This window comes from Telopea speciosissima, chromosome 4 (genome assembly GCF_018873765.1).
Source record: "Telopea speciosissima isolate NSW1024214 ecotype Mountain lineage chromosome 4, Tspe_v1, whole genome shotgun sequence".
In the NCBI taxonomy this organism is placed as follows: domain Eukaryota; kingdom Viridiplantae; phylum Streptophyta; class Magnoliopsida; order Proteales; family Proteaceae; genus Telopea; species Telopea speciosissima.
In genome coordinates this window covers 26,654,903-26,676,236 of record NC_057919.1, presented here as the reverse complement: position 1 = coordinate 26,676,236, position 21,334 = coordinate 26,654,903, and the positions used below count along the sequence as shown (strand labels likewise).

At 39.2% G+C, this 21,334-nt stretch overlaps 1 protein-coding gene across 3 annotated transcripts; it reads right to left on the bottom strand.

Annotated features, from left to right (window-relative positions):
* Positions 1–1,076: 1,076 nt before the first annotated feature.
* On the bottom strand, positions 1,077–19,736 carry LOC122657297 (autophagy-related protein 18b). Of its 3 annotated transcripts, XM_043851949.1 has the most exons (12): positions 19,542–19,736; positions 19,260–19,333; positions 18,710–18,783; positions 18,497–18,606; positions 12,489–12,580; positions 11,957–12,069; positions 10,958–11,077; positions 10,224–10,369; positions 3,184–3,297; positions 2,735–2,800; positions 2,534–2,599; positions 1,077–1,518 (listed from the first exon to the last, which is right to left on the bottom strand). In XM_043851949.1, the coding sequence occupies exons 1-12, from the start codon at positions 19,604–19,606 to the stop codon at positions 1,377–1,379; spliced, it is 1,182 nt and encodes a 393-aa protein (XP_043707884.1). In that variant the 5' UTR covers positions 19,607–19,736; the 3' UTR covers positions 1,077–1,376. The 3 variants fall into 3 exon arrangements, with proteins under 3 accessions (XP_043707884.1, XP_043707885.1, XP_043707887.1); XM_043851950.1 differs by lacking the exon at positions 2,534–2,599; XM_043851952.1 differs by lacking the exon at positions 2,735–2,800 and having other exon boundaries at positions 19,542–19,735.
* Between the last annotated feature and the right edge of the window lie 1,598 nt (positions 19,737–21,334).

Here is a 21,334-nt window from a genome sequence, read left to right as displayed (position 1 = left end):
TAATGTAATGATCTCACCATCCCAAAGACAAAAATAATGTCATTCTTTGCCTAAGGAAGTAGAGGTCCTTAGTGTTGGTTTTATGTCTTGTGTTCTGTGGAGCCTACACAATTATTATTTGGCTTGTACATATTTAATTGGGTTGGTTTTGATTCCATTATATATACAAGGTCAAATTGGAATTGTGTGGGAGTTAGGGTTTCTAGGGTTGTTTATTCATTCTCTTTGAGGAAAACCTTAGTAGGGGATCACACAAGATGGTGCAGAGGGGTGTAGAGCTTTTCTAGTTAATATAAAATTCTCTGATTCTATTAGGTGGATGTAGACAATCGTACCGAACCACATTGAATTCCTCGTATTTGTGTATGATGTTATGTGTTTCTTTTTTTTCTTTTTCTTTTTTGTGTTTGTATAGTTGTCCCAACAGTGGTATTAGAACAAAGTTTGGCAGATCTTCACAGGTGGTGCATTGAGATTTAGGGAATAAATAATGTGCATGGATCTTTGAGAGGAGAAGACGACCTTTGTTTTCTGCAAAGAAAGAGGTGAGAGGGTGCAGATCCGAGGTGCTACGAGGCTTTGCAGGTGGTGCGGAGAAGAGAAGAGAAAGGAAAAAGTTGGTTGAAACCCATGATATACAAAAAAAGGAGAGAGGGATTTGGTATTTAGCCCAAGGAGGAGAAGGGGCTTATGTCTAGAATGGATGTTTCTATTTGTTGTACGGATGAGCATGTAATTTCTGTAGCTACTAGGGCTGCTAACAATAATGTAGATAAGTTTTTATTTAGTTCAGGTGGAATGTGGATCAACCCGAGCAGCCGATGCTCTATCTAACATTTACAGCGCATTTGGATTGTCATTTAGACTGCACTGCAAGTTATCAATTAGATGTACTTTCACAAACAAAATTGAAATGAGGGAAAAGCAAGAATGAGATTCACACAGAATGAAACATAAATATTAGACTTCTTATTGATAGGCTGATGTCATTGTCTCATATTCACTCTAAACTGTAAATAACAAACATGCTGTTGGATAATAAATGAAAGGAAAAAAGAGAAAGGGGGGGGGGGGGGAGAGGGGTAATTAGCTTAGACTAATGTTAAAAAAAATACTGAACAATGCCTCCATTTTTGGCTATACTGACCTTTTTTCTCTCCAAGTAACTGGAAGTCTGGATGGCACCCCCCCCCCCCCCATTTAAATAAACTGGAAATTTGGAGCCCTTCCTTCCTCCATTTTGTATGCCAACCACCGGATCACCTTAATTATGTCCCATTCTGTACAAATGCTCCCTTCATCAACTTCGTTTTGTCAGTCCTTCGCACTTCAATGCAGTTGAACTGATGAATGATCAAAGCTAGTTTCTTATATGGTCATGAGTTATTGACATTATCTGGAACTACTGTTAATAGATTGAATTCACGCTCCAAACTCCACAAAGGTTCATTTAGATGGTCAAAACTTAAGCTGTACTCCTGAAAGTATCCGTTGGATGTGATTATTGAAATGCAAGCTCTGTAAAATCCAATGTAGAAAAAATTAAGCAATCTATTTATAGATACAAGAATTATGTAATTCACATACCAAAGGTAACAGGATCTTCACTATATGAGTAAGCCTTTTTAATCATTCAGTTATGGGATCCTAGGTCGAAAACACACAGCATCAATCTAGACAATTCAATCAGGGAATCGAACATAAAAGAACTTTGACCCCTAAACTCATTATTGATCCTAGCAATCTGATTGCTTGCATTGAAATAGGAAAATAAACAAGATCCATACTGGCCCAGACCAATCAAGATCACAATCGGTCGGATGGATCTGATGTTGTATGCTTATTCCTCAATCCTTGGTTCCAGTAAATGGCCCATCTAAGGGACCAAATAAATTCAATTCTCAGAAATATTTCTTAGAAACAGAATAACAATAGCATCTTTAGACAAAACCAGAAGGTAGCTTAGAGGCCCAGATAAAAAATTTGAACCATCTTTGGTCCCCCTACTTCCAGTTTCAGTCAAATAAATAAATAAATAAATAAAGGAAAGGATTTTCCCCCTTTTTGCAGAAGGAAGAATAATAGTGTGTCTGTACACATGAAAAGTCATAAAAATCAGCAAACCAAACACATTTTTTTCACATTAAAGGTTCACATGGACCACTAAGCACCCAAAGCACTTTCTCTTAAAGGAAATCTAAATGTACCCAAAATTGTAAACATATGGAATGGTCTAGTTCTCCATATGCTTCATTTTTCAGCACTACTCAAAGAGGTCATAGAACCTCTATATCCTAAGGCTACCCTATTGCAGAGTTCAATACTAAACAAGTATAGGCAAAAACCATAACTGTAGGTCTACAAATCTACATTAAGGGATATAGATCCTAGGCAATTCCCAGGTAGTTGTAACTAATAAATCAAAATATTTCAACCTGACAGCTAGTTGCCTAGGATCTACAGGCCTGGCTTTAAACTCAGGTCATTTCATCAGCAGCCCTTCAAGGACAAGGAAAAATATAAGAGAACTTACTTAGAGGTAGCAACTTGGGACATAGATGTGCTGGCAACTTTGTCTATACTGCGAATCGTGGCATAGCTGCACCAGAACACCCAATGTAAGTAATTAATGTGCTGAGGAGAACACTACCAGATAGCTACAGCCCTGGCTTTAAACATAGGTCATTTTCATCAGGAAACCTTCAAGGACAAGGAGAAATATAAGACGACTTACTTAGAGGTAGCAACTTGGGATATAGATGTGCTGGCAACTTTGTCTATACTGCGAATCGTGGCATAGCTGCACCAGAACACCCAATGTAAGTAATTAATATGCTGAGGAGAACATTACGCTCACATACACACAAGTATGTAATCTAAGTAACCTAATGAGTCTACTAAACAACATAAGACATTTGGAACATGCAAAAAAGTTTAGATCTCATTGTTTAATATGCCCCACTAGTAGCTCTGCCAAATCAAAAATGAATCCAGAACCCTACCATACTTTCTGAGTATTCATTAGAAGATCTCCCATGGGGCACCCCAATAAATGAATCCAAAAGCTTTGCCTTATGTGAACCATGAATATACAATAATAACAATGTAGAATGTTCTTACAGATACTCAACAGGTATCTTAGGGTTACTTTAAATTAAACGGCACGGCTGGAAACTGCTTTACCTTTTGACTCCTGCTGAGTTTGCATTGTGAAGTACATGGTGATAACCCGGTTCAAAGGCATCATTTATCGAGTTTGGAATCATTGAACCAAGAAGACTACTTGATCTTTTGCTCCTGTAAAGATCGAAAATTATACAAAAAAAAAAGACAAAATTAAAAGGCATGATTTTAAAAACAATCTTCAATCACATGTATATAATTGGGTGGGCGTATGGATGAGATTGACACATAGCCAGTCCAGACAATACCCTATCTAACAGTCAAAACACCCAAATCAGCTATCCAAATGGCAGAAAACTATGGCCCATGGAAAGAAGATATCTCCACAGACCAACAGCAACTAGTTGCTGTATTGAAACAATTCTAAGAAATGATAGACGAGTTGGCAGCCTGAAAGTCTAAAGGATCCAAATGCACAGGTTCCTCAGATTATCCCTTTTCAATGTGGCAAGTTTCAGTCCTATAGGTCATAACCTTATTGTTGAGAGGATCAGAATTAGAGCTGAATGCTTGGATGATTAATGATCACCCCAAGCCTTTATTTATATTAGTGAAAATAGAAGATAGAATTACATGCGAGCAATGTGGGACTAAACCCACATAATAGAAACAAAAATAAAACAGTAAAAAAGGTCCAGAATACCCCCCACAGTATTCTGGCACATATATTCCAACACTCCCCCTCAAGTTGGAGCATATATGTCGTTCATGCCCAACTTGACTAAGATAGGAAGAAGCACTTTGCCATTTAGCCCCTTGGTGAACACATCGGTTAACTGATCAGCAGACTTCACAAAGGGAACGCAGATGAGTCTAGCTTCGAGTTTCTCCTTGATGAAATATCGGTCAACCTCAACATGCTTACTACAATCATGCTGGACAAGGTTATGAGCAATGCTAATGGCTGCTTTATTATCACAATAAAACATCATGGGAAGATGGACAGCAACACCAATAACCTGCAACAATCCTCTAAGCTACAACAGTTCACGGATTCCTTGTGCCATTGCACGGAACTCTGCTTCAGCATTGGACCTTGCCACAACATTTTGCTTCTTGCTACGCCACGTGACAAGGTTCTCACCCACAAAAGAACAATAGCCAGAAATTGATTTTCTGTCAGTAGAGCCAGCCCAATCGGCATCAGTATAAGCTTCAACCTTCAAATGATCAATGGGAGAGAGAAGAATTCCTTTTCCGGGAGCAGACTTCAAATATCGCAAAATACGAAGGACTGCCTCCATGTGAGAGGAATGAGGATCATGCATAAATTAACTCACCAAACTTACAGCAATGGCTATGTCAGGTCGTGTGTGAGAGAGATAGATTAGTTTGCCCACTAATCGTTGATAACTGCCTTTGTCGACTCACCCTCTTTCTCCCTAAGTTATGTAGAAGCTTCCATAGGAGTATCTGAAGGATGACAACCTAGCAACCCAGTCTTAGACAATAGATCTAGGATATATTTCCTTTGAGAAAGAAAGATGCCCTTTGAAGATTGAGCAACTTCTATCCCTAGAAAATATTTTAGAGTCCCCAGATCCTTTACTTCAAACTTACGGCCAAGGAAGTGCTTCAATTTCTTGATAGCATCACTATCATTACCAGTGACCACAATATCATCCACATAGACTATGAGAATAGTTACTTTGTCACCAACTTGGCTGATGAACAAAGTGTGATCAGCATTGCATTGCTTATATCCTGTTGAAATCATTGCCTTATGAAACCTGCCAAACTAAGCTCTAGGTGACTGCTTCAAACCATAAAGAACACGCTTCAATTTACAGACCTTGCCCCTGGTCCTATTATCAGAGAAACCTAGTGGAACATCCATGTATACCTCTTCCTCAAGCTCCCCATGGAGGAAAGCATTCTTTACATCCAACTGCTGAAGATCCCACCCAAGATTTGCAGCACAAGATAATAACACCCTTACGGTGTTAAGTTTCGCTACTGGTGCAAAGGTCTCCTGATAGTCAACTCCATAAGTTTGAGTGAACCCCTTTGCAACCAATCGTGCTTTATACCAATCCACTGTCCCATCTACCTTCTGTTTAACCACAAAGACCCATTTACATCCAACTGGTTTTTTCCCTGGAGAAAGAGCCATAAGATCCTACATATTATTTTTGTGTAGTACTCTCATTTCTTCCAACATTACTGCCTTCCACTTTCCATCTGTAAATGCTTCCTGCTAATTTTTAGGAATGGAAACAGAAGAAAGAGAAGATACAAATGCACGAAAAGAAGGAGAAAGAGAACTATAAGAAACAAAACAGGATATGAGATGCAGAGTGCAAGTCCTCGTACCTTTGCGATGAGTAATAGGTAGGTCGGAGGAAGAGGGCTTACCAGGAAAGGAAGAATCTGGATCTTGAGCCGGCAACTGGATGGCTATCAGTGCTACAGTGGATTGAAGCTGCCCCCATTTGGTGCTTCCCTTTTTATAGGTGACCATATTGGAGTTGTCAATCTTCTTCTGAAACTTACCAATAGTTCTATGGACAGGAGTCAGCTCCCCTTGAATAGGAACATCAACAATACTCTTTCCCATGGTCTCCCCCTTTAAAGGACTCCCTTCGAATGAGGGGGAAACAGCCAGAGGGGGCTGGGCAGCAGCCAAGGGAGATTGGGCAGCAATCAAAGGAGGCTGGACAGCAGCCTCAGGTGGCTAGGCAGCAGCCGTAGGGGTTAGAAAAGGAGGAACCTCAAAGGTCAGCACATCTTCATTAGAACTCTCCCCCTAAAGAGGTGGTGAAGAATAATAGGAAACGGTCTCATGAAAAATAACATCCATACTGACCAAAGTACTGCAGGAAGAGAGGTGGTAGCACTTGTAACCCTTCTGGGTTGGAGAATAATCCAAGAAAATACAACGTAACCCCCTAGGTTCAAGTTTGCCTGGAGAGTTAGTATCTCTAGCATAACACACACAACCAAACACCTTGGGAATAACAATAAAGGAGGAGTTCTCCAGTAAAATCTCAGCTGGACTACGGGAGTCAAGGACCCGGGAAGGTAGCCTATTGATGAGATAGGCAGCAATGAGGACAGCATCTCCCTAATACTGAGATGGGACATGCCTAGCAAACATCAAAGCCCTGGCCACCTCTAACAAGTGGCGGTTTTTCCTTTCTGCCACACCATTCTGGGCAGAGGTATCAACACAACTGGTCTGGTAAACAATACCATGGTCATCTAGATATTTTTAAAATTGAGATTCTTTATACTTTGTTCTATTATCACTTCTCAATATTTTGAGAGTAGCCTGGAACCGAGTTTGGACCATTTTATGAAAATGCCGAAAACACTCAAAATTCTGATTTTTCGTATGTAAAAGATACACCCATGTGTGCCTAGAGTGACAGTCAATAAAAGAAACAAATCATCGGTGACCAGAAAGAGATGTTTTACGACTAGGACACCAAACATTAGAATGCACCAATTGAAAACAAGAACTCCTTTTATTTGATAAAGAATAAGTGGAGCGTGTCTGTTTGGCCAGAACACAAGCCTCACAAAAAAAGTCATCCTTAGTACATGCGGTGACCAAACTAGTAAATAAATGCGCTAAAATTCCTAATGGAGGGTGACCTAATCTAGAATGCCATTGGTAAAGTTCAGAAGAGACCAAGGAGTTCTGAGGTAGCGGAGAAGGTAATGATGGTGGAGAGGGACGACCATCTTCAAGCAGGGTACAATCCACCATGTACTTTACCCAATCCAATTGTCTTCCCAGAGCCCAGATCCTGAAAAACACACTGGGAAGGAAAAAATGTTACTTTGCAATTAAGATCACAAATAATACTATTAATAGAAAGAAGGTTAGTAGTAAAATTAGGAATATGTAAAACAGAGGACAAAAGAAGAGAAGAAGTACAATTGATAATTCCTTTTCAAGATATAGAGGAAAGGGAACCATTAGCTACTTTGACCTTGTCTTTCCCAGAAGTGGGAGAATAATGATGGAACAGACTAGAGGAACCAGTCATGTGATTTGTAGCTCCAGAATCTATGATCTAAGGATGGGAAGCTATAGAAGCACAGTGACCACCAAATGGAATACCTAACCGGGCAAAGTGTGAACCTGAAGGAGCAACTGAGTTGGCAGTATCAGCAGATGTAGTACAGGCAGCAGCAGCGGAAGTCCTTAGCATATGTAGGAATGCCTGGAGATCATCCTGGGATAGACCAATGTCAGTAGCAGGGGCTGTAGTAACAGTCTCAGTGTGATGAGCCTTGTTCTTTGGATTTGTCTTTGTCTTGGCAGCCCTTTTTGCTTCGAAGTCAGCTGGTTTCCCATGAAGTTTCCAGCACTTCTCTTTAGTGTGGTAGGGTTTGTGACAGTACTCGCAAACAACAGTCCCTGTAGTAGAATCACCAAGAGAAGCAATGCCAACAGGTGCAGGAGTAGCCGGGGCAGCAGCCTTGAGGGCTGATCTATCAGTAATAGGTGGGTGCAACATAACAGCCCTACGGTTTTCCTCAGAGGACACCAATTCCCCCTTGGACCCTGGTACTTCCGCTCTTCCTCCTTCTGTTGTTTATGATCTGTATTTACCTATTACCTTGAGGAAAGAAAAGAGATATTGTACTTATCACCCTAAGTTTCACTTTGTGTCCTATCACGCTTCCTTCCTTTAAAGCTTTCGTTTTAGCGATTTCTTCCACCAAGATAACCCTTAAATTGGAAAGAAGCCCTCAATCATCCTCAGTGGAAGAAAGCTATGATAGAAGAAATGGAGGCTCTCAAGGCATAGGATTGTTCAAGTGTGGGAAAAGGCTTATGGCCCAATACTTAAACACGAATCTGGTCATACTCCACATTTAAACCAGCCAAAAAATCATACACCCTGATCTTGTCCACATGCTTCTTATATGAAGCAATGTCAGCAACTGGAGGAGGGTGGAAATCAGAGAAGTGGTCCAATTGTTGCCACAGACTGGGTAGAGTAGCATAGTATTTAGAAACTGAAAATTCTCCCTGAGTAGTATGGAGAACCTTCTGCATGAGTTCCTATACTTGGGCATCATTACTAAGCTGCCCGTAAGTTTCCTTGCAAGCAGCCCAAATTTGAGAGGCTGTATCAAGGAGAAGAAAATTATGTTGCAAATCTGAAGTCATAGATCCAATCAGGTATTTAATGAGAACACCATTGTTGGCAAGCCATCTTTCTTGAGCATGACCAGCCTCAGTTGGCATAACAGTGGTGCCATTAATGTGACCAGTAAGGCCACGGCCAGCAATAGCAAAGGAAATAGACCGAGACCAAAGCAAGTAATTAGAACCATCCAGTTTGATTGGATTAGGATAAAAAGTGTGATAGTCTAGTTTGCCTAGGCCATCATTATCAGAAGTAGCAGTGGAAGTAACAGAGTCACCCATAATTGCAGCAGAGAAGCCCAAATTACAGAGAGAGGCTGTTGTGACGAGAAACCCATTAAATACTCCAATAGAATGTCCAGAAAGAGGAGGAGAGACTCTGTAAAAGATGATCAGATGTGCCTCCAAAAATCAGCAGCAACAGACAAGTAATTCCCTGAAATTGATATTTTCAGGGTTTTGAGAAAACCTTGATAATGTTGAGATCGACTTTTGGGAGAAGGCTGTCAAAAAAGCATGGGATGAAGCTGAAATTTGGATTACGTGGGCCTGTAGGGCTGCTGAATCACTCTTCCAAAAATCAGCACTAACAGAAAGTTGTATCCCCAAGATCGATATTTGCACGGTTTTGGGAAACCTGAAAAAATCGATTAAAGAGGGGATCTTCAGAAGAGCTGGCTGGAGATAGAGGCTTGGCTAATAAACTGCCGCTGGTCTTGATCTTCAAAGAGGTGGAGATATTCCATGTAATGGAGATTGAATCAATCCAAAAAATATGAAGTCTTCAAATTTCGCAGACAGAGAGCAATCCCTTATCGATTGAAATTGTTATAGCATGGACTAAGGTGATGGAGGGCAGCAACTAGATCATATGGATCACCTCATCAGTGCTGCCCTATGACATATGAAAGAACAAAAGAGAAAAAAAGGAGAGGAAAGGGAGATCGAGAATGGAGGAGAGGAGAACCCTAATCCAAAACCTGCTCTGATACCATGTTGAGACGGCAGAATTAGAGCTGAATGCTTGGATGATTAATGATCACCCCAAGCCTTTATTTATATTAGTGAAAATAGAAGACAAAATTACATCTGAGCAATGTGGGACTAAACCCACATAATAGAAACAAAAATAAAAACAGTAAAAAAGGTCCAGAATACCCCCCACAGTATTCTGGCCCATATATTCCAACACTTATTCCATGTGACAAAAAGATATACTAACTCTAAACTTGTATAAAAAAAAAGGGCGTACCCAATGCACGAGGCTCCCACCACTGCGGGGGCTGGGGAAGGTTATAATGTAAGCAGCCTTACCCCTGCTTCCGCAGAGAGGCTGTTTTCAGACTTGAACATGTGACCACTTGGTCACAATGGAGCAACCTTACCGTTGCACCAAGGCCCACCCTCTAAAATATATTGATTCAAGAACATAAGAGCAATCCAACGTGGGCCATGGGGTTGACATTAAAAAGAGAACTGTGCATGTGGCTCATGTTGAGAGTGCCCCACAATTTGTTGGATTTGCCACATCAACCCTTATGTTTCAGAAAACCGCATAGTGCAGGCTTCGAATCCATCAGCAAAACCCTAGGAGTGTTTCAGGGCCCTTTATCTGCATAAGGTTGTGCCTTCATTTTAATGGGGGAAAAAAAATCCTAGAGGCATAAGAGTAAATGGAAAAATAATATGTGGCATGCAACTCAAAAACACCTTACATATGGCATAAAACTGAAAAACATCTTATAATAAGACTCTATTTGTTTCCATGGAATGTATTTAACAGAAAGCGTCTTCAAAGCAAAAGGAAATCATACAAGTAACAGATGATTTCGCTGAAAAACAATATGATAATTAGAGAAGAAATTTTCAATTAAATGCGTTTGTATTTTGGTCAATCAAAAAATTGTCATTTCTTCATGCAGGGGCTTCTCACCTCTGATCTAGGATAAATCCAAGAAAAAACACATGAATAGAACCCGAAGAGCTTGTAGCAATAAGAATATCTGGAAGTTCCGTAGATGGTCCAAACGACAAGGAATATATAGTCGACGGGTATGTCCCTCTTCGAAAACTATATGACTGGTACAGAAAGAATGGTTAGGTTCCATATACTGCAGATACCTGAAGATTTAAAGGAAAAAGTGACAAACCATTAGTGATAATATAAGGCTTTCTTATTTTTATTTTCTGTTTTGATCCATGTTATTATCTGGACACTAGTTGGTAAAAGTCAAGCAAGAAAAGGAGAAAGCCTGAGGTCCACATAACATCTAGTGTCTTTTCTTTCCCTTTGTTTTTTTTTTTTTTTGGGTTAGCAAGTCCACCACTTGACATCTTTGAAGTGAAAAAGTGGTGATTCCCACATATGATGGTCAAATTTATAATATCCTCCAGCAATTTTAGAATATAGTTTCGATTACAGAGGATACAAACTTCCCTTCAAAATATCATACATAACCATAATAGGACCTCATATATCAATGATTACAATTCAAGTTTCTTTTTGTAGATCTCATAGGCAACCTATCAAATGATGGATCCCATCCTCCTTGCCTCCACGGTCAAAATCTATGGGACTGCATCTCTATAGACTGCAAAGATATTTGCAAAACAGAAACAGCAGATTTCCATTGGTTAAAGAAGAAAGAATAATGCGGTATGCTTCACCTTGGTTGCCTGTGAAACCAGATGAACTCTGATTAAGGTTCCCTGTTCAGAAGCCGTTGCTATGTACATCCCATTGGAAGAAAGTACAATCGCTGCCAATGGTGAACGATGGGCATCTATCTGTAATTTACATTATTTTAAACATGAATTAAAGTAAATAGGTAATAAAACAGATTGAAAGTAACTGATAGAGGGAACAAAACATAAATCCGTTCTCTCATAGTTACATGCTTAGTTGCATATGGTAATTCATTTCAAATAAACGGAAGAACCAATTGCAACCAAAAACAACTGCAGAGGGGGGGGGGGGGGGGAGAAGCAATCAGGCACAAAGAAGGGCAAAAGAAATATGAAACATAATGAAAATCAATTACATTTCTGATTGAAGAATAAAATACCATATTAATATGCAGCTATCTCATTCCATTCTCCAAATGTTCCTATAAGAAACTAACACCAATACATAGCAAAAACCATTAATGATATATCATTTTGAATTTCAAAAGCTTTTAGAAAGTCTGCTTCAGACTCAGTTTAATATATTCTAATAGCCTTGTATAATTATTTCAGGGTATGAGTATTGACGCTCCATTTAGTAAACCAAACTTTTCTCATCACCTCATTTGGTAATATACTGATTCTTATCACTTCCTGATGTACAATCATTGCTTCCAAGAATTTCACAATATTCCCATGATTTTCACAATATTTCAGTTCAAAATCTAAAACACTTCCAACGTGTTCCCTATGTCAAGAGACAAGATTACCACTGGGCAAAAATGTTTTGAACTTGCATAACATTTATGGTGTTTATAACATATTACTTGAATAACCGTTTACAAGATAGAAATTAAATTGCAATGAATTTTGAAGGGAGATTAGACAACAGCATATCAGTGACTGAAAACAATAAAAGTAAAAGAGTTCATAAAGGACATGGCAGCAAAAAGTATGATACCCATGAGAAATCACATTACACAGGTCTCATAGCAAACTAACCTCACAATGCGAATGGAGTTCCATCACATTATATACCAACACAGATCCTTTTGTCGTACTTGCTGGAAGAGCCAAATAGCAACCATCCAAACTAGGAGAAAATGCACAAAGCCCTGAAATAAGTCTTGCATATAAGGTAACTGAAGCAAATTGACTGTCTGAAAAAATTGCCAAAGTTTGCTAGAGAACTTAGAAATACAATGTTAGAACATGACAAAGTCAAAGAAACACAAAGATATCCTTGTTTGAGGTTTTTTGCTGTCCCAAAATGTTTTTCCTCGTAAAAACCAAGATATGAAGCTTTTTGAATTTCTCATAAGGTCCCTATTTTATTATCTAAATGTTTATTATAATCACATGCCATAATTGAATGAGGAAGAAGTTAAGACCGGGTAGTATTGGAAAATGGACTAGAATTAACAGGTGGTTAATGCATAAATAACACTCACCTTAAAATGTAGGTTTTTTTTTTTCAAACAAGACAGTCTTTTGGGATGGAGGGAGTGGAATGTAAAAGAGATTCCAATCTTACCTTTTGCATTTGGCACAGTATCAACTGTGTCCAGGATGGCAAGACTGTTCAAATCATATATGTATGTCTTTTCTTGCAACACCACAACAAGCCTGCATACAAATTTATTGAACTTAATCAGAATAAACAAGAAGTACATACATATATGTAGTAGTCAATCATCTTGTTCTAGTAATTGTGATCTGGTTTACACTGCTGAGCTCACAGGCACACAGCAACAGAGGCGTTTATCATAAAGATAAAGGTAAGGCAGATATAGATACATTACATAATAACATTCTAGGGTTTGAATTATTCTTTCAAAATATTAACTGGACCAGAAAATTGAGCTACTAAGGTTGTTTAATAATCATCAAATTGGGCAACTCAATATAGTTTGCTAATGAAACTATTCAAATGTCACCCAAGCTGATGAACTTCATTTACATGGAAAAGCTAGGGTGCTGCTTCAGAAGGTAACTGTTGAATAATGTAACCAGAATACCCCCACGGTATTCTGGAATTTTTGGGCATTCTATTTTGTGTTTTTATTTCTGTTTTTTCCCCCTTATACGATTCCTATTGGGGATTCCTAGTTCTAGTGGGAATTCCTAGTAGGAATAGGATTGGGGGGATTTGTATCTCTTATGTAACTAGATTTTATTATAAATAAAGGGCTGGGGTGATCGATCAGATCATTCAAGCTATTCTCAATTCTGGAATTCTAGTTTTGAACATGGTATCAGAGCTACGGTTTTGAGCCTTTCTCGATTTTCAAAAAAAAAACCCCTTCCCCCTTCCATCGATTCCCTCTTCTTCTCCCTTCTTCAATCTTTTCTCTCTCTCTTCTTTCTCTTTCTTTGGTCCCCTAAACCCTTCTAGGGCAGCACCCATGAGGTGATCCAAGAATGGTTCGAGTGCTGCCCTCTATCCCACCTCAATTCTAAAACCCTAAATCAGATCGATAGCTGCTGCCATTGTTCATCTCTGCGATTTGGGACTGCTTCAACTCTTGTGGAAATTGATCTCATAACAGTGGGAGATCGATTGCTTTCTGTTGGAGCATCATTGCAGGCCTATCGACAGCAACTATCATATCTGCATTCAAATTGATTGAAGACCTCAAAGCTGCAGCCTACTTCCTCTCTTATCGATCTCAACTGTCAGGGTTTTGAAAAACCCTGAAACCTTATCGATTTGGCTATTATAGGCTGCTGTTTGGGAAGTTTTTTTGAGGGATTATTCCCTGATTCAATTACTGCAATCGACACTGTTTCAACACCAAGGTCCTGCTGTTTTTTGAAGATCAGAATTCTGCCCAATTCAAGATCGATTTCTGCAGTTTTTTGGAAAATCAGTTTTTTTTTGCAATCTGCATTGCTGACTTATGGGTGACTCAGAGGTTAACTCGGCTGCTTCTGGAGGAGATCAGACCAAGAATGATTTCCTGCCCTATGCTGCTGCCATCAAACTTGATGGTACCAATTATCTGATTTGGGCCAGATCATTATCTCCATTGTTCTTTGCGGGGGACTCACTGCCACCTTATCGGTACCACCAAGCAACCCACTGAAGAAGGGGCTGCTCGCACTAAATGGGCTGCCAATGATGCAATGGTGATGTCTTTTGTTCTGAATTCCATAACCACTGACCTCTCTAGTCAGTACCTTCTCCTTGACACTGCCACTCAGATATGGACTGCTGTCAAGGGTACTTATGGTCGTTCAGGGAATGGTGCTCAGGTTTATGAGATCAGGAAGACTCTTCAAAACACTACTCAGAAGGAGATGACAGTCACTAAGTACTATGCTGCCCTCAAGTGCCTATGGCAGCAACTGGATCACTATGCTCGATTCCAGCCTACCACTGTTGCAGATATTATTGCCTACCATACCTTTGTGGATCAGTTTCGGGTATATGATTTTCTGGCTGAACTTAATGATGATTATGATCCCTATTCGGGTACAGGTTCTTGGTCGAGTTCCTTTCCCCACTTTGGAGGAAACTTTTTCATATGTACACAGTGAAGAGACAAGCAAGGCTGCTATGATGATTACTCCTAAGGTCGCCAGATCAGCTTTACAGACTACTACTGACACTTCTGCTGATAATGTTGTTGCTACTGCTACTACTAAAGAGCCTGTGAAGTGTGATCATTGCCACAAACCATATCACACTAAGGCTCAGTGTTGGAAACTTCATGGGAAGCCTACTGATTTTGAGAGCAAACGTTGTCATGCTAAATCTAAAAACAAGGCCAATCACACTGAAAGTGTAACTTCAGCTCCCACTATTGACATCGGTTTCTCCCAGGACGAACTTCAAGCTCTCCGCCGTCTGTTGAACACATCTGCTGCCCCCACTACATCTGCTGCCAATTCAGGTTTCTGCTTTGCCCGTACAGGTATTTCCTTTGGTGGTCATTGTGCATCAGTAGTTTCCACTCCTTGGATTATAGATTCTAGAGCTACTAATCACATGATAGGTTCCTCCAGCCTTTTTAACAAATATTTTCCTGCTTCTGGTAAGGACAAATTGAAAATTGCTGATGGGTCCCTCTCCTCCATATCTGGGAAAGGATCCATTGGTTGTTCCCCTTCTCTGACTTTATCTTCAGTGCTACATATACCCAAGTTCACCACTAATCTTCTCTCCATTAACAGTATCACCAAATCCTTAAACTGTAAAGTGACTTTCTTTCCTACTCATTGTGTTTTTCAGGAACTGGACTTGGGGAAGACGATTGGATCGGGTAAAGTGCATGGCAGATTGTACCTTCTTGATGGAGACCCTGCATCAACACAGGCTTTACCTTCTCGGCTTTGTTCCCCAGCATCTTTCTCTTCTGAATTACACATATGGCACTCTAGACTAGGACATCCACCTTTAGGTACTTTATCTACTTTATTTCTAGCATTAGGTAAGTCTTGTCATAAAGAAGACTTCTTTTGTGCGCCTTGTGTCTTGGCCAAACAGACACGTTCAACTTATCCCATTTCCAATAAAAGATCAGCTTCTTTATTTCATATTGTTCATTCTGATGTGTGGGGTCCTAGTAGGAAAATTTCACTTTCAGGGCATCGGTGGTATGTTACTTTTATTGACTGCTATTCTAGGTTTACTTGGGTCTATCTTATGCACAATAAGAGTGAGGTTTCCTCATGTTTTCAACACTTTCACCAGATGGTTAAAACTTAATTTAATACCACTATTCAAATTTTACAGAGTGATAATGGGCGCGAGTATATGGAAGGTTAGTTCCAAAAATACCTGGCTGCCCATGGGATCCTCCATCAAACCAGCTGTGTTGATACTCCAGCCCAAAATGGTGTGGCTGAGAGGAAGAACCGCCACCTCTTGGAGGTCGCTCGTGCACTCTTGTTTGCCCGGAACGTCCCTTCCGTTTATTGGGGGGATGCTGTCCTCACTGCAGCCTATTTGATTAATAGGCTGCCCAGTAGGGTCCTTAACTCTAAACCCCCTGTTGAGTTATTACTTGGCTCTTCCTCATTTGTTGTTCCACCCAAAGTGTTTGACTGCGTCTGCTATGCCAGGGATACCAGGTCCCCGGGCAAACTTGATCCCCGTAGTCTTAGGTGCATTTTCTTGGGATACTCAGCTACACAGAAGGGATATAAGTGCTATCACCCCCCATCCCGCCGGACTTTTGTCAGCATGGATGTCGTGTTTCATGAGAGTGTCTCCTACTATGTGTCCCCACATCTTCAGGGGGAGAGTGTAAGTAAAGATGTGTTGACTGTAAACTCTCCACCTCTACTCCAGCCTGTTTATCTTGAGTCTGTTCAACCCACTTCTAGTCCTCCACTTGAGTCAGTGGGAGAGATTGTTCAGCCTACTTCTAGTCCTCCCCCCGAGTCAGGGGAAGAGGTTCCTGTACAGGGGGAGCAGCCCAAACTCCTATCTAGAGGACTATTAGTGAATTTCAAAAGAGGATTGATGCTAGCAATATGAAGACCTATGGAAGGAAACATAAGCAGGTTCAATCAACCGTTGCTCCAGTACCCATCCAATTGCCAAACCTGGATCCAGGACCTGTCTCTCCACCCGGTAATATTTCTTCTCCTGAGTTACCTATTGCCCTTCGCAAAGGTGTCAGGACTTGCACTCAGCATCCTATATCTCATGTTGTTTCTTATGACTCCCTTTCCCCATCATTTCGTGCTTTTATTTCTTCCCTTTCTTCTGTTCGTGTTCCTAATACTTGGCAGGAAGCTCTATCAGATGGAAAGTGGAAGGCAGCCATGATGGAGGAAATGGAGGCTTTGAAGAAAAATAATACATGGGAGCTTGTGGTTCTTCCACCTAGGAAGAAAACCGTTGGATGTAAATGGGTGTTTGTGGTGAAACAGAAGGTGGATGGCACCGTGGATAGATATAAGGCATGACTCGTGGCCAAGGGTTTTACTCAAACATACGGCATTGACTACCAGGAGACCTTTGCACCTGTTGCAAAGCTGAATACAGTTCAGGTATTGTTGTCATGTGTAGTCAACTTTGGTTGGGATTTGCAACAGCTAGATGCTAAAAATGCCTTCCTAAATGGGGCACTGGAAGAGGAGGTATACATGGACATTCCACCAGGGTTTTCTTGTGACAGAAATAAAGGAAAAGTATATAGGCTGAAGCGTGCATTGTATGGGCTGAAACAGTCACCCCGGGCTTGGTTGGTCGATTCCACAAGGCCATGATTTCTGTGGGCTATAAGCAGAGTAATGCTGATCACACACTCTTTATCAAGAGGGTTGGTGAAAAACTCACTGTTCTTATAGTCTACGTTGATGATATAGTGGTTACTGGCAATGATAGTAATGAGATCAGACAGTTGAAGACCTTCCTTGGCCAGGAATTTGAGATTAAAGATCTAGGTAAATTATGATACTTTCTTGGGATTGAAGTGGCCAGATCTTCAGAAGGCATATTTCTCTCCCAAAGAAAGTATGTCCTAGACTTGTTGGCCGAAACAGGTTTGCTTAGCTGCCACCCTGCGGATACTCCTATGGATCCTACCGTTCGGCTCAAGGAAAATGATGGTGAGCCTGTTGATAAAGGCCGGTACCAAAGACTTGTAGGGAAGTTGATTTACCTTTCACACACTCGTCCAGACATTACTGTTGCTGTGAGTGCTGTGAGTCAATTTATGCATGATCCCTACACTTCTCATATGGAGGCTGTTCTTCGTATTCTACACTATTTGAAGTCGGCTCCTGGAAAAGGCATTCTTTTGTCTTCACATGGTCACCTACGGATAGAAGGTTACATTGATGCTGATTGGGCTGGTTCTGCAGATCAGAAGTCTATTTCTGGATATTGTTCCTTTGTAGGTGGAAATCTTGTCACCTGGTGTAGCAAGAAACAAAATGTAGTTGCTCGTTCTAGTTCCGAAGCTGAATTTCGAGCTATGGCACAGGGAATTTGTGAGTTACTTTGGCTTAAAGGACTGCTACAAGATCTAGGTATTCCTATTCGCCTTCCTATGATGTTGTATTGTGATAACAAGACTGCAATCAGTATAGCGCACAACCCAGTACAGCATGACCGTACCAAGCATGTTGAGGTGGATAAGCATTTTATCAAGGAGAAATTAGAAGGTGGGTAGATTTGTATTCCCTTTGTGACTTCTTCGGATCAACTTGCTGATGTCTTCACCAAGGGACTGCCTGGAAAGTTGTTTTATCCTAATCTAGTCAAGTTGGGCATGATCGACATCTTTGCTCCAACTTGAGGGGGAGTGTTGAATAATGTAACCAGAATACCCCCACGGTATTCTGGACTTTTTGGGCATTCTATTTTGTGTTTTTATTTCTGTTTTTTCCCCCTTATACGATTCCTATTGGGGATTCCTAGTTCTAGTGGGAATTCCTAGTAGGAATAGCATTGGGGGGATTTGTATCTCTTATGTGACTAGATTTTATTATAAATAAAGGGCTGGGGTGATCGATCAGATCATTCAAGCTATTCTCAATTCTGGAATTCTAGTTTTGAACAACCAATATGTTAGACTTCCTTACCTCTTCCGATTTACACGAACAGCAAGAATCGACGTCAAGAAATTTAGCTCTCTAAGTGCAGTGCCAGTCATAGTATTGAACAAGCAGAGCCGACGTGGGGACAATGATGGCTGTTGCAGTTGGATTAAAATATAACAATCAACTGTACAATACTTAGGAGAATAGTGTACTCTCATTATAGAAGCACAAAAAGACTAAGAGCTGTGTAAATACCTGCTGCCCCGCTCCTACTATGGCAAGAAGGCTTGAACTATACAGCATTTCAACGATGCTAAAAGCTCCAATTGCTAGCATAATATCATATTCCATCAGGATAGAATTAGTAATGATTTTAACTACCTTCTCATAGTATCATGAATTGTACATACTACATATCCAAGCTATATTTTTACTAGAAGTAAGTCCAAACTGAAGAATCTGACAATCATATACATATATTTGATCAAGAAGAACAAAGCAATAGAGAAACTAAGAATTCAATACATTTAAGTCAATGAAGTATCACTAGCCCAGATATAAAAGTTCCCTATTTCTTCAACTGTACTTACAACTCTACTTCCATCCAACCCCTGCCCTCCCCGATCCATTCATCGTTCGGAACCTAAAATAAAAGCTATCTTCTAAAGTAGGTTATTACAGATTATCAATTTATGGGTTTTTCTCGGGAGTACTAGTTTAAATAGCCTGGACAAAAAGGAGACTGTGAATTAATGAATTTGAACCTGAAATAAATAAATAAATTTGGATTGGGTATTTAACTAACCTCTTTCATAAAAAACTCTCCCAGTATTAGAGTCGAATATCCTGAATCCATCCCTAGTTCCAATGGCAAAGCAACTGCAATTCGATACTACTTCAAGTCAATACTTATGGAAATATTACTGAAAAAACAGAAGACAATACCCAAGCGAGGATTTTTTTTTTTATATATATATATAAAAATATATCATATGAATCCTCGTTTAAATTCCATAATCAAACCGTAATTGAAACAAAACATCATCAAAATCTTAACAGTTTGTTCGTTTAGTGAGAGGAATTTCACCTGTTATCTTGATTGAAAGAAGCACAGAGAATTACAGATGCTGAAGAAGATGACTGGTTTGCCATTTAGGATTTCTGTTGATGCCCCTTTTGCCCAAAATTCCCTTCCAGCAACAAACTTCTCCCGTTTTCCTTTTTTTCTCTGTTTCGGTCGGCAGCCTCTTTCTTGCTTTCCTCTGGTATCTTTCCTTTGTTTGATGTTGTTGGGTGTCTTACTCATCTCATGATTCTGTCTGTATAGCTACGTTTTTGATGAAATTCTGTATAGCGACGTTGACGACTACAACAAGTGCGGATTCGTATCATAGTAAAGTTCGGATACAGGAGAAGGAAAACGGTTCTATTTCGGTGTAAACAGCTCGGTTCGAATAGTTGCAAGATTTTTTTTTGTAACATCAAAATCGAATTTTTTTAATGAATGGGTTCATCGGTTTCGATTTTAAATGGCTTTAAACGATTATATATTAGGAATTTTTTTTATTGGACATAGTTTCTCTCCACCCACGGTGAATGGGGGATGGGATGGGAATTATCATCAGAAGGGTATTTTAGAACATATCAAAATTGTAGGAGTGGTTTTGTGAACCCTAGGATGGTGGGTGAACCTTTTTCTATGGATTGATGAAAACTTTGTTCTTTTTAATTTTTTATTCAAACAACTTCTTTCTCTTGTAATTTTTTATTAAATTAGATGTAAACTTAACATTGAATTGAATTGGTTATTGTTATATGTTTTCTTTTCATGATTGTAAGGTTATAATTGTTTTTATGTTTTAATTTTTTATTCAAAAGGTTTTAATATCTCTTAATTTTTAGTAGAATTTTTATTCTAATCATAATTGTTTATTAATCGGTTAAACAGTTTAGTTGGATTTAAACCATTTAATTAAACAATCTCAATTTTGAAACCAAATCAAACCATTTATTAAATGGTTTACGATTTCAATGTAAATGGCTTTGTTCGATTTTGGTATATAGATTTGATTTGGTTTTGACATCCTTAGATACAAACGGATCGAACAGATGTACATTAAATGGACATAAACATCAATAATACTTTTAAGGGGAAATAATTTTTGTCTGGAGTATGGTCTCTGCTAATACTCCCTTGTTTGTATCGCTCTCCTTTTTCTATGAAATGACATCTATGCACCCTATTGATGAGGAGAGAGATAGACCCAAGGAGTGCTGGACCTATATAGGTCACTCCTCTAGACAGAAAAACAGTTCCCCTACTTCTAAAAGTAAAATATAATGTAATAAAATACAGATGCCAGTATGATATGTATTTAATACGATCGGTGTCTTTTTTTTAAAATATGAGAGGCAAATATGGTTTCTACCAAAAAAAAAAGAAAGGCAAATATGGTTATATTTTATTATACAATTAATATTATATATTATTATTATAAACAATAATATATAATATATATTATTCAACAGATAGAATAATAACATATAGAAGACAAATATATCAAGGATTGATAGACAAGTAGGTTAAAGGATTGGATCATGTAAACCTTAGACCTCTATCTCACACACTCACACACACACAAAAAAGGTGTTGAATGCAATGATTTTTGTGATGAAAGTGATGATGATATAGATAGTTGTTCTAATAATAAGTTGAATGATTATTGTGAAATTCTTGTTGAAAAGGTGAAAAAATATTTCATACGTAACTAAGTGTATTTCATATGGTTTTTTTTTTTTTTTTTTTCAAATATGAAATAGAATATATATGACAAAGAGTATCCATCACATTTTGCCTCATTTTCTATTTGATATTTATTG

What these genes read in the sequence shown, in the direction of transcription:
- LOC122657297 (XM_043851949.1), bottom strand. Translation starts at nt 19,606, where the DNA reads ATGGCAAACCAGTCATCTTCTTCAGCATCTGTAATTCTCTGTGCTTCT. An exon ending in TCTTTCAATCAAGATAACAG is followed by an intron (nt 19,334 to 19,541) that starts GTGAAATTCCTC and finishes ATCGAATTGCAG; the next exon opens with TTGCTTTGCCATTGGAACTA. An exon ending in TCCCAAGTTGCTACCTCTAA is followed by an intron (nt 2,600 to 2,734) that starts GTAAGTCGTCTT and finishes GTTCTGGTGCAG; the next exon opens with CTATGCCACGATTCGCAGTA.